General features: G+C 43.2%; 3 protein-coding genes across 3 annotated transcripts; all 3 read left to right on the plus strand.

Moving 5' to 3' along the window:
* Positions 1-505: 505 nt before the first annotated feature.
* Positions 506-1,921, plus strand: LOC132560422 (uncharacterized). The gene has a single exon (XM_060225088.1). The coding sequence runs from the start codon at positions 506-508 to the stop codon at positions 1,919-1,921; it is 1,416 nt and encodes a 471-aa protein (XP_060081071.1).
* Positions 1,922-2,353: 432 nt separating this feature from the next.
* LOC132560423 (uncharacterized) lies at positions 2,354-2,713 on the plus strand. The gene has a single exon (XM_060225089.1). It carries the CDS (start codon positions 2,354-2,356, stop codon positions 2,711-2,713), a length of 360 nt encoding a protein of 119 aa, XP_060081072.1.
* A 483-nt stretch (positions 2,714-3,196) lies between these two features.
* Positions 3,197-4,666, plus strand: LOC132560424 (uncharacterized). Its single transcript, XM_060225090.1, has one exon. The coding sequence runs from the start codon at positions 3,197-3,199 to the stop codon at positions 4,664-4,666; it is 1,470 nt and encodes a 489-aa protein (XP_060081073.1).
* The last annotated feature ends 8,424 nt before the right edge of the window (positions 4,667-13,090 follow it).

A 13,090-nucleotide genomic window follows, 5' to 3' on the forward strand; every position in this document is an offset into this window, starting at 1 on the left:
GCTGATCAGGGATCTGCCACGAACCTGCCCTTGCCAAATGTCAGAACAAGGGCTGATGGCACTTGCGAAATCTCTTGCCGAGCAGGTTACTTTAAGTCGTCTTCCGCCCCCAGAACCGAGTGTATTTTTCGGAGATCCTCTGCAATATCCTGGTTGGAAGGCCGCTTTCCAGACTCTAATAGAAGAGAGGAAGATACCGTCATCCGAAAGAATACACTACCTCAAGAATTATCTCGGTGGTTCTGTGAAGGAAGTGGTTGAGAATTACTTTCTGTTGTCAAGCGATGACGCTTATATGGATGGCAAGAACTTGCTCGACGAGCGATAAGGCGACCACTTTGTTGTAGCTAATGCTTTTCGTGACAAACTCGATAAATGGCCGAAGGTTAGTTCTCGCGATTCCAGTGGGTTGCGAAAGTTTTCGGACTTCCTCAGACAATGCCTCGCGGCATCGCAGAGCATAGGTAGACTGGACGTTCTCAATGACAGTCGAGAGAACAAGAAGATGCTATCCAAACTCCCAGACTGGATTGTCACCAGATGGGGAAGAATTGTAAACCAAACAAAGGAAGAAGGGAATAACTTTCCTCCCTTTAAGGACTTTGTAGCATTCGTTCAGAAGGAGGCGAAGATTGCATGCGATCCAGTCACTTCACTGCAGTCTTTCCGTACAGATCATGGGGATGATTCGAAATCTGCTAAGGTCACAAGACCTACAACAGGACGAACGCTGATGACAGAGGCTTCGCCGAAGGAAGCTAAACCCTGTGGAACTTGTATTTTGTGTAAGAATAACCACGATCTGGATTGTTGTAAACAATTCCTATCCAAACCGTTGGATAAACGTAAGGAATATGCAAGGGAGAATGGTCTTTGTTTTGGATGTCTTGGGACAGGACACATATCAAAGAAATGTACTCAGCGGAAACAATGTAAAACATGCGCCAAACCCCATCCCAGTTCCTTACATGGCGATCTGCGAAAGTCAAAGCCTAATGACAAAAATAATAATGTTATAAATAATACGAACCTTGATGGCGTTAAGGCTCCTGCGTCTACTAATTCCCATGTGCACGCTGCATTCAACAGTACAGGTACAAGTTGTATACCAGTGTATATTTCTCATTGTGACAACCCCGGAAGGGAGAAATTGGCTTATGCCTTGTTGGATACGCAGTCAGATACTACGTTTTTTCTGGAGGATACGTGTAGATCTCTTGGAATTTCGGGTATGTATGTCAAACTTCTGCTTTCTACCATGTATGCAGAAAATCGAGTAGTGGACAGTCGCAAGGTAAAGGGCCTCGCCGTCCGTGGATTTAACAGTTCTCTGAGCATACCACTCCCCGATACTTTCACACGAAGCATCATGCCGGCCAACCGAGCCCACATTCGTACACCGGAAAAGGCCAGACAATGGTCTTACTTGGAGCCTATTGGTGAGCTAATGCCGTTAACCGATTGCGAAGTCGGACTGCTCATCGGATATAATTGTGCGCGTGCGTTGGCTCCGCGTGAGGTAATTGCGCCAAGCGACAGTAGACCCTATGGTCAGAGGACTGACCTTGGATGGGGCATTGTGGGTACTGTTGATGGGGCTAGTGTAGAAGACGTTGATCCTGTTGGCACGAGCCATCGTAGTATTACGTGTACGGTGCCACCTGCTCTATCATCGGGTGATAGCGAAAAGGTTCCTGACCATGTAGTCTTCTCCTTTAGGTGTAGTATCAAGGAGATTATTAATCCCGAAGAACTCGCGTTGATGCTAGAACAGGATTTCAACGAACCCAGTGATACCAACGCAACTTATTCGCATGAGGATCGTCAATTCCTCAACCTGCTGAAGGACGGAATTCACATCGACAACGGACATTATGAGATGCCATGCCGTGCCTTCCTAACAACAAGACGTTGGCACTAAGTCGACTTAAACAACTGAAGAAACGCTTGGATTCTAACAACAAATACCGGGAGCACTATACTTCTTTCATGGCAGAGCTAATAGGAAAGGGCTTTGCAGAAAGAGTCCCAGAAGCTGATATCGAGCTTGAAGACGGGCACGAATGGTATATTCCTCATCGTGGTGTTTATCACCCCCAGAAACCGAATAAAATTCGGGTAGTCTTTGTTCAAGTTCAAGGGAGAATCCTTAAATTCTCACCTTTTACAGGGACCAAATCTTACCAATACTCTTATCGGTGTCCTGTGTCGTTTCCGTAAAGAGCCGATTGCGTTTATGTGCGACATCGAACAAATGTTCCACCAGTTCAAGGTAAACGTTGAACTCTGAAACTATCTCCGATTCTTGTGGTGGGAAAATGAAGACAGCCGTGATGAGCCGATTGAATATCGTATGAGTGTTCATCTTTTCGGCGCCTCGTCATCGCCTGGTTGTGCCAACTTTGCCTTGAAACAAATGGCCTCTGACAACGAAGAGGAATTCGGATCAGATATTGCGAACTTTATAAAGCGTGACTTTTATGTCGACGACGGGCTGAAGTCCTTACAAACTATCGACATGGCTGTGGACATGATCAAAGGCAGTAAGGATATGTGCGGCAAAGGTGGATTGCGTCTGCATAAATTTCTGTCAAGCTCGAAGGAGGTGTTGAAGCACATTCCTGAAGAAGACCGAGCCAAGGGACTCGAGGACATTGACGTAGTCCATGATAAACTTCTGTTGAACGAGCTCTTGGCATACAGTGGTGTATAGAATCAGACTCCTTCCGGTTTCGAGTTGTTGTGAACGATCGCCCGCTGACTAGACGTGGGGTTCTATCAACTCTCTGCTCGGTTTACGATCCATTGGGATTTATCTCTCCGTTCATTCTCGTTGGCAAACAGATTTTGCAGCAGATGTGCAAGGGTCATGCGGACTGGGACAGTCCACTTCCTGACACTTTGACGACAAAATGGGAGCGTTGGAGAGAGGACCTGAAGAACCTCAAGAACATTCAGATCAAACGGTGTTTGAAACCTGATGATTTTGGAGATGTCATCTCGACTGAGCTTCATCATTTCTCGGATGCGAGTACTAGTGGTTACGGCCAGTGTTCTTATATTAGGCTAGTCAACAGTGAGCAACGAGTGCATTGTGCGTTGTTAATGGGCAAGGCAAGGGTAGCTCCGTTAAAAACCCGTTACGATTCCCCGGCTAGAACTTGTGGCAGCTTTGGTGTCCGTGCGAGTGAGTTCCATGCTGCTTCGGGAACTTACATGCGACCATGTTACGCAGTGGTTCTGGACTGATAGTAGTGTGGTCCTGGGATATATTGGGAACGATTCTCGGAGATTTCATGTATTTGTGTCCAATCGCGTAAAACAGATTCGGGACCACACAGAGCCATCTCAGTGGAAACACGTCAGCACTAGGAACAACCCCGCTGATGTTGCGTCTCGAGGTGCAACGGCTGACGATTTGGTGAAGCATACAAATTGGTTAAGAGGACCAGAATTCCTTTGGAAAAACGACCCCTTTGTAGAATGTGATATTTTGGACAAACCCGTTCTTTCCCCGGATGACCCAGAGGTTAAGAAGGTTCAAGTGTTTGACACGGTGGTTGAGCCAGCTAGTGAAGGTTCATTACTGGACTGCCTGGAATATTTCTCCGATTGGACGAGAGCCAAGAGAGCAGTAGCTCTGTGCTTGGAATTCAAACGCATGTTGAGGACCAGGTCTATTCGGAGGCGAAATGTGTCCGTAGAGGACCTTCAGAATGCAGAGGTGGCTATTGTCAAGCTTGTTCAGGAAAATGCCTTTAAGGAGGATATCGAGCTTCTTCGTGCCTCCGAGATGTCTTCAGATAACTGCGATCAGAAACGGAAATGTCGTCTCAAAGGTACATCGTCTCTGTGTGGTTTGGATCCGTTCCTCGACGAAAGGGGAATTCTGCGAGTCGGTGGACGTATTCGACAGGGTGAATTTAGTACCGAAATGAAGCATCCTGTCATTCTCCCCAGGAAGGCTCATATCACTGAGCTTGTGGTTCGTCATTTTCACCAGATTGTGAGGCACCAAGGACGTGGTATAACCACAAACGAAATTAGAGCCAATGGCTTCTGGATTATCGGATGCAGCTCTGCTGTTTCGAGTTGTATCTACAAATGCGTAACATGTCGCAAGCTGCGAGGCTGCTCTCAGGGTCAGAAGATGGCTGACTTGCCTGCAGATAGACTGCAGTCTGAACCTCCATTTACGTTTAGTGGAATGGATCTCTTTGGTCCCTTCTACATCAAGGAAGGCCGAAAGGAGTTGAAGAGGTACAGTGTTCTATTTACGTGCATGTCGAGTCGTGCCATCCATCTGAAAACGGCAAACTCTCTGGATACCAGCTCGTTCATTAATGCACTAAGAAGATTTCTCTCTATTCGTGGTCCAGTAAGACAATTGAGATCGGACAGAGGAACAAATTTTGTGGGTGCTGAGCGCGAGCTCAAAGAGGTTCTTCTGGAACTTGATGATCAGGCGCTTCAGCGGTACCTCTCCGACAAGGGTTGCGATTACATTGGCTTCAAGATGAATGTACCCTCCGCTAGCCACATGGGTGGTGTATGGGAGAGACAGATCCGTTCGGTCAGGAATGTTCTTGCGTCGTTGATGCACCAGTCTAGTTCCCAGTTGGACGACGAGACCCTTAGAATCTTCTTGTGTGAAGTTTCGCTATAGTGAATAGTAGACCACTCACTGTTACTAACCTGGATGATTCACACTCGGTGGAACCTTTGACTCCGAATCACTTGTTGACCATGAAATCAAAGATAATCTTGCCGCCGCCTGGTCAGTTCCAGCGGACAGATCTCTATTGCCGTCGAAGATGGCGTCGTGTGCAGTATCTTGCCAACGAATTCTGGAATCGTTGGAGAAAGGAGTTTCTCCAGAATCTACAAGTGAGAAACAAATGGACTTCTCCAAAGCGAAACGTGGAAATCGGAGATGTAGTGATCATCAAGGATGACAACTTGTCGAGGAATCACTGGCGTCTTGGCCGTGTCGTCGAGACATTTATCGAAAAGGATGGACTAGTGCGCAAGGTTAGACTTGCTGTTGGTGTTCCTACGCTGGACAAGCAAGGTAGACGAGATGGTCCAGAGAACTTTCTTGAGCGACCGATACACAAGTTGGTGCTATTACTCGAGACCGAGGAATTCCCCACCGAGGAGCCAGAGTAGTATAGTAGTCCAATCGTACAATTAGTACAAGATATGAGCAAGTGTTCACTCGTCAAATCCAATAGAGGTATAGTATTCTAGTCAGTTTATCTAGTCACGTTAACGAAGTTTGTCTAGTCAATTTCAAATGCGTCAGGTTTGTATAGTCAGTACTACCTAGTTATTGAAATGGTTGGGTAAAATAAGTTTCCCTAATTTTGGGGAGCCATGTAACAGTACGTGATAAGGCGGTAGGAGTTAGCTCCCTTGATCGGAACTCTCTAACTTGGTTGGGTGCGTTTGTTGGTAAAACCTGCGGGAACCGAGACCATGGGGTTGGGTCTCTGCGAGGATTCCTGTTTGTTTTCTGCGTTGCGAGTAAGCCCAAGGAGGTTATTACTATTAATTGTTATTTTTCTACAATCGTATTTGTTCCGGAATGCTATCAAATACTGTAATTTCGATTCTAGTCAACAAATTGCTTGTCAAATTCGCTAATATGCATAACTGATTTCCATCAAATATTTACTGGCAGATTGAAGTGCTTTCTATGTAATTAATGTTTTATAATCGTAATCTAATAGTGAGAATCTGTAAACTTTGTATGTTTTAGTTTTCACGGTGAAGTTGAAGTTTAAGTGTGTAGATTCTGCGTTCGATATATCCAATAAACAAAGCTTCATCTGTAATTCACAAAGACTCGTTGGCTTACTTACGTGGGAGTTGCGGCCCCTTGATCTTAACCAGTTTGCGAAAACTATAGTGCACGTCACCTATATTGGTCTGTGTGCTACTGTCGTTACAACACTGTTGTTTTAGCAAATAATCAGACAATATCTATTACAGGAACTGCTTGTATCAAGATATGTGTAGAGGGAGCAATACATAACATACCTGTCCATATTCTACCGCATACCTCTCACCCGCTTATTCTTGGGATTCAATATTTACGGGACAAAGGAGTTGTTCTGAACCTTTCTGACCAGACATGCACATTTGGCACTACTACCGTGAAATGTTCTCGAAGAACTGTTATTCCTGCAAATACAGAGGTAGTGATTTGGGGAACACTTCCGAACTTAGAGATGTCCTTTTATGGTTCTCAATGTGATTGCTGTAGTAGCAGGTATTGTCAGCTTCTAGTGGCCAAGACACTTGTTACTGTATCCCATGACAATATGGTATCTATCAAAAATTTGAACTCTACATCTACATCTAAAACGATTCTATCAGGGAAACCTATTACGGAATTCGAACACACAACAGCCCAATGCGAAACCGAAACATCAGCGGCCTTATCGATTACCACCAGACAAAAGAGAAGTTCTCGGACTTGATGAACATCTTCGCCAATGAATCATTTCTCAGGTAGATGAATCAGAAAAGATCCTGATCACTAGTCCTGTTGTCCTTGTTTCGAAAAAGTCCAGTTACTAAGGAATCCAGTCTTTCCGAGTTCTGGTTCTGTGCTGACTTCCGCTATTTAAACTCACAGACCCAGACATTTCAATATGAGATTCCCAACCTCAATGCGCTGACAGAATCCTTCTCTGACAAAACCCCTTAATACTTCACTTCGATCGATCTCTCTTCAGGATCTTCCAAATGCCTATTGATTCGGACAACGCCAGACTCACAGCACTCAATACATGCTATGGTATATATAGGTTCTAGAGACTACCGATGGGTTTAAGCTCAGCTCCAAGTACCTTTCAGCTGTTGATGGACAAAGTGCTCCGCGGCTGTACCTTTAAATCTTGTCTGTGCTATTTGGATGATATTCTTATCGCATCATCTACTGTTTCACAACACTTGGAAGACCTTGATGGTTACAACTAGGTCCTAGGAAATGCTCCTTCGCTCAAGAATCATGTATTTTTCTCGGTCACCTAATATCGAAGGATGGTATTTCACCGCCACTTGACCGGGTTATGGCTGTACAGGTACATCAGTATTCCACAAAAAAATCAAAGCTCTTCGGCGCATTCTTGGCCTTTTTGACTGGTTTCGAAAGTTCATTCTGAAATAGTGTTGCCGCACAACCACTAGTTCACCTCACACAAAAAGGTATACCCTTTCGATGAACAGAAATACATCAAACGGCATTGGACAATCTAAAAACCCTTTCGCAGAACTCAAGAGTTCTTGCTTTTCCAAACTTTGATTTGACCTTCTGCCTTGCTGTTGATATCTGCGCGAACGGAATTGGTTATATGCTCTACTAAAAGCCCAATGATACCTCTGCAGATTTCCGTGTCATCAGATTTGGATCAAAATCACTCAGTAAGTGGCAGCAGTCGTACGGCCAAACTAAACTAGAACTATTGGGAATGGTAACAGCTATCCTGGATTGTGCTACTCATCTTCGGGAACGGAAATTCATCGTAGAGTGTGACCACCAAACTTTACGGCCATTGTTCCAAAAGCAAATGAAAGGGGTCATATATGAAAGGTGGATCGCGATCTTACAACAATTCAATTTTGAGATATGTTATAAACCGGCAGCACAGATGCAAGTTGCTGATACGTTGTCGCGATCTCCTCAGCCAAGTAATGACTCCAACAGTCCAGATGAAGATGATTCGTACTTTCCGTACTTAAAAGACAACACGGGGAACATAGTGGTACCAAATAGTCATTTTCTACATGGTCTGTAAGCTGATGATTCGCTTGATACCTACAAAATCTCTTGTTAGCACACGGACTCAAGAGGAAGTGTATGACGCTGATTCAGGGGATGTGGAAGAACTCAAAATACGAACGCGATCAAAGAAATGTAAAAGCCGAAAACAGTGCTTTCGGACACCATTTATCAATAAAGACATAAAGATCGATATTGTGGAACCAAGTGATATTTTGGACAAATCCTGCTCTTTGACAACGCAAAGTTGTTCGTGTGATTCTTCGAACCAATCAAGTTCGATAAAGTACATTTCCTCTGATGCCTTAACAGACAAAGATGCAGTCTCCTTTTAGCAATAACAATGAAGATTTTGGTGCACCAAGCGTTACGATGGATCCATGGGGTCAGAGCGAGCATAGTGCTGCACAAAGCACGGCAGTAGATTCATCAGACTAAACTGAGGATAATAATAAGAAATGCTTGACATCAGATTATGTAGCCACAACTACTGACAATACTGATCCGCTATTGGATCAAGTGCGAGCCATTGACTTATTTTCTAAAGGAACTTTTGATCTTGACACAGTCAAGACCCTACAGCATCAAGATAAAGCCTTGCGTGTATTTATTGACTACCTCTTGCATGATTGCTTGCCTTCGTCACAAAAAGAATCACGGCGTGTGTTAATTGAAGGTTCTGACTACCTACTTCATGAAAGAGTTGCGAATTGCAAATACAATACGAACGGAATCTCTACAACATTATCAGTTGGCAATTCCAGATGTCATGGTACGAACAGTAATAAAACTTTACCATGACACCCTTTTAGGAGGCCATGGCGGCATCCAACATGGAGTAAATAGTATACGGGATTGGTATTTTTTCCGCGTCTTGCTACAATTGTTGCAGATTTTGTTCGATCCTGTCCACAATGCCAGGCTAGGAAAACCACTCGAGCCCACACGAAATCTGGAATCGTGGCCTTTCCGACACCAACGCAACCATTCGACGTATGGGAGATTGATCTGTATGGGCCAGTACCTGTCGATCGCCATGTTCAGTAAATACCTTTTTGCAGTTCCAATTCGCAACAAAGACGCTATCACGGTAACAGAAGCAATTTACTCGCTTATCACAACATTTGGTGTATGTAAAACATTGATATCAGATCAAGGATCCGAGTTTATCTTAAAGTGCACCAAAGAGGTTTGTCGTCTTCTTGATATCAAGTAGCAATTTACGCCGAGTTTTACTCACCATTGCCTTGGATCTGTGGAGAGAACGCACAGGACACCCAACAGATTTTGACACTATCCCGAGGGACTACAACCACTATATCAAGATGATTAGTGAACGCTTGGATACAATCCGAGAAGATGTTTCCAAACATGCCGCAGTCGCTAAGGATGCTTTCTTGAAAAGGGAAAACTCTAAAACCAAGCCCTTACATGTGGATGCTGGGGATTATGTGTACTTGTTGAAAGACCCTACTGGAAAAGGACAGAAGTTTCAGAACAAGTATGCTGGGCCCTTTGTTATTCATGGGGTATTTTCATCTCATCTAATGCATCTAATGGACCCTACCTCTGCCAAATTACTACCTCGCCAGATCCACATGAACCGCCTTAAACTCGCGTATGTCCGTGTTCCGGAACCTACAGGATACTTTCTACCGAAAGTTACTCGGACACAAGCACAGCCAAATCCACCAGGTAATCAATTGGTCTATTTGATCACTACAAACATAGATACTGTATCTGGTGATGACAGTGTATACAATACCGGAACCAAAGAGGATAGTGAGCCCTCCGGCTCTATCACTAAAGAGAGTGGAAATCAGACGGATTCATCTGTAGATGACACTGTCTGCGGGTCTAGCAAGCATTCAGACTTGCATATTCCAAGTGTGGTTCAAAACTTGTTTGATAACGATCCAACGTCTCCTCAGCAGCTTCATGATACCACATCGGCACATAACAAGCGAAATCCAGTGGATGCCCGTCGGCCCGTAAGGACAAATCGGAAACCTGATCGTTTTCGGGATGAGCACCATGTTGATCCTAATGAACTACATCTACAAACGGATCTGGGATCTGTAAGGTTCAAAAGGTTTTAGCTCGTAGAAAACACTGCAACGACTACCATTATCGTGTTCATCACAGAGGAGAGCCCGCCAAATATGCCACATGGGTTTTAGTGGAGAAGTTGGATCCAAAGACTCGTGCATCGTGCGCCCGCCATCTCTAGTGTAATGTTCTGGCAATGTGCTGTTAAATGCTTTTGAAGAAACTAAACTGTCGTGCAGTCTTTCGATTTATATTAACTAAAATCTACAAACTTCGATGTTTTGATCGTAATTGAATCAATGTTTACCATTTTGGAGACTTCATTTTCATATTCACTAGAAATAGGAATGTACATGTAGTCAAGTAACATGTTATTATAATCACTCATATCAGTATACTTTTTCTAAGAATATCCGGGATAATACCATGTTTTTTCAACAATGTCTGTATCTACAAGTGTACTAGCTGTATAATGCCTTAACACGTAATATATAGTATACTGCAAAAGGATACTGTCGAGATACATATTAGATCTTTATCCTCCTTGAGAGATTAGAAGAATCTTGTCATAAGATATATATATATATATATATATATATATATATACAATACTCATCTGTATTCCTACAGGAGTTCTTGAACGCCATCTGATGATTTTAGTTATCACAGAGTACTTATAGAAATAAGCCTTGTAATCACTGTACATGATGAATGTGTATTGTATTCTGGAGAGAAATGGTACAGAAGATATTTGTAGTAGGGGCAGCTAATCTAAGTTAGACAAATTCCTTTAATGTAACAATGTTCTCATGTTTTGTAACTTTATTTTGTTAATCTTTTTCTGTTAGTGTTAAAATCAATTTCTCGTTTCTCCCTCTCTAAACCCACTGAAAAATTGCATGTTGCAATTTTAATTTAAAGGGGCGGATGTTGTGTTGTACTAATGGGTTGGGGGAGGGAGGTAACTCGAATTGATTGGTATTAAATCATTGTTTGGTTGAGGTTGAAACTCTTCATATAGAAGGGAGTAAAAAAGTGATGAATAATAAAATTTTGGAAAGGAGATAATTTTCCTCTCACATGCAGCGCTAACAATCTGTCATTGTAGTTGCAAATGTAATGAAAATTGAAGTATAAGAGTAATGTCCCTTGAATATGACTTGTGTAATGGAAATTGAAGTATAAGATTTATGTCCCTTGAATATAACTATAGCTAATTACATATTGGTTAATTTGTTCATCTAATGATTTTTGTCGATTAATACAAATGTTTATATTTATGTAGTAAGATATGGAAAGGTATTTTGTACTATGTTAATAGTTTAGTATGCATCATTTATGGTAAATTAAATATCAACAATTGTCACACCTAATGAAAGAGTTTATTAGACATGTAAATAGAAATTACTTTGAATTATTGCGAGATACACAGACGACGAAAGACTTCTTACTAAGCAAGTAACACAGTCATTTGCAACAGGTGGTAGGTGAAAGTCTGAAATAGTGGCTTTTCCGAAACCGCTTGTCAAGCTGGTGCGAGAGTTGTTTAGTTCTCACCGAAGCTTGGACTTTTGACTGTGGGTAGCTAGCTATAGGGTGAGGTTAGAACCCGAGCTAGGAACACGAGCAAGGGTTGACTTAGTTGGTAGGACAACCTAGTGCTTAGTCAGGACCGACTAAGTGGTATTGCTCGGCGACTAGTTCAGTAGTTGGAACTAGGGTTAGGTGAAGTCACTGGGTGTCGAGCTTGCACTCACGCTCACATGCTAGTCAGAACAGTCTGTGTCGGGACAGCAGTCCATGTGAATACTAGTTCGTTCGTTAGTTTTATTGTTAACTCAGGTAGTGTTTGCTGTTCCACGCTATATGTATATATCGGCATTTGTTAGCTAGTATCTCTGCAAGGAATCAGAGACTTACCCACCGTGTGTAAAGCTAGGCTGCACGTTACAAAATTGGTGGCAGCGGTGGGATCTTGCTAGCTTTCATTTTTTTTATATATAGTATTGTTGTTTGTTTTACCTAGAACTTTGCTGGTTTGCTATGATATATCTATGTTGAAACATGTCAGATCAAGACCAGCTATCTTTACAAAAAGATATTGATGCTATCTCTGAGGAGATAAAGCAAATCGAATCTAGGAGAGTCTCTAGACCTGGGCAATGTCGACACTCGCACACCGCCCATAAACGTTAGGGTACCGTATCGTGACTCGGGTATCGGTATGCTGCGTTCAGAAAACACGAGTAGCTATAAGAAACTCGGGGCCAGACCGAAACACAGTTTTGATTTGCACACTACAGAACAAGGTCGTTTGTCTTCAGACATATTGGAGGAAAGTCGACTGACCTTGCCAGAGAGCCCCTACACCCCTTATACTGATTCAGACAGATACGCTAGTCCTTCTCAGCAAACACCTCCTGCAAACGTCACATATAGACGAAGCAAATTGCCACGCAATTCGTCATTGATGGAGGATCGTAGCAATCTACAATACTCTTCATCACTGGCTCGTGAAAAGTCTAGTTGTCACAATGCACGAGTTAACCCTGCAAAGTATGCCGGGACAGGTTCCTGGATTGACTATCAAGCTCATTTTGAGGCTTGTGCAACTTTAAATAGGTGGACTCCTGAAGAAAAGGGATTAAACCTTGCCGTGGCGTTACGAGGACAAGCGCAAGGTGTGTTAGGTAACCTAAGGGGTCCTCTTGGTCAAAATTATGATATGCTGGTAAAGTCCTTGGAGGAGCGCTTTTCTCCGCCTAATCAAACAGAGCTTTATAGGACACAGCTAAAAGAACGCCGACAAAGAGCTACTGAAACTCTCCCAGAACTGGCCCAAGATATACGCAGATTAACGAACTTGGCATATAACACGGTGCCTTCAGACGTCAAAGAAACCCTGGCTAAGGAGCAATTTCTTGATGCGCTTGTAGAATCTGATCTGCGAATAAGAACCAAGCAAGCCAGACCAGTAGATTTGAACGATGTCCTTCGTCATGCTGTTGAGCTAGAAGCTTATCTTAACTCTGAAAAGAAGATAAGGGAGCAACAGGCTTTCGCCAGATCTATTGACTCTGGTATTGCGAAAAATGAGAAGGTTTCTGAGAACAAGGCGGCTGAAACAGTAGACCTGGTAGGAATTGAGAAGTTACTTTCTTCCATGCAGAAGTCAGTAAGTGAACTTACCAAGGAGGTAAACGCAATGAAGCAAAACAGACGACAGAACCGATTTGCGCGGAGGAGCAATAG

This window comes from Ylistrum balloti, unplaced genomic scaffold, assembly GCF_031769215.1.
Source record: "Ylistrum balloti isolate Yb309-2 unplaced genomic scaffold, AGI_CSIRO_Ybal_v1 Utg371060, whole genome shotgun sequence".
Lineage (NCBI taxonomy): Eukaryota > Metazoa > Mollusca > Bivalvia > Pectinida > Pectinidae > Ylistrum > Ylistrum balloti.

Excerpts from the sequence above, each read along its gene's own strand:
- LOC132560422 (XM_060225088.1), top strand. The coding sequence starts at position 506 with ATGCTATCCAAACTCCCAGACTGGATTGTCACCAGATGGGGAAGAATT.
- LOC132560423 (XM_060225089.1), top strand. The coding sequence starts at position 2,354 with ATGAGTGTTCATCTTTTCGGCGCCTCGTCATCGCCTGGTTGTGCCAAC.
- LOC132560424 (XM_060225090.1), top strand. The coding sequence starts at position 3,197 with ATGCTGCTTCGGGAACTTACATGCGACCATGTTACGCAGTGGTTCTGG.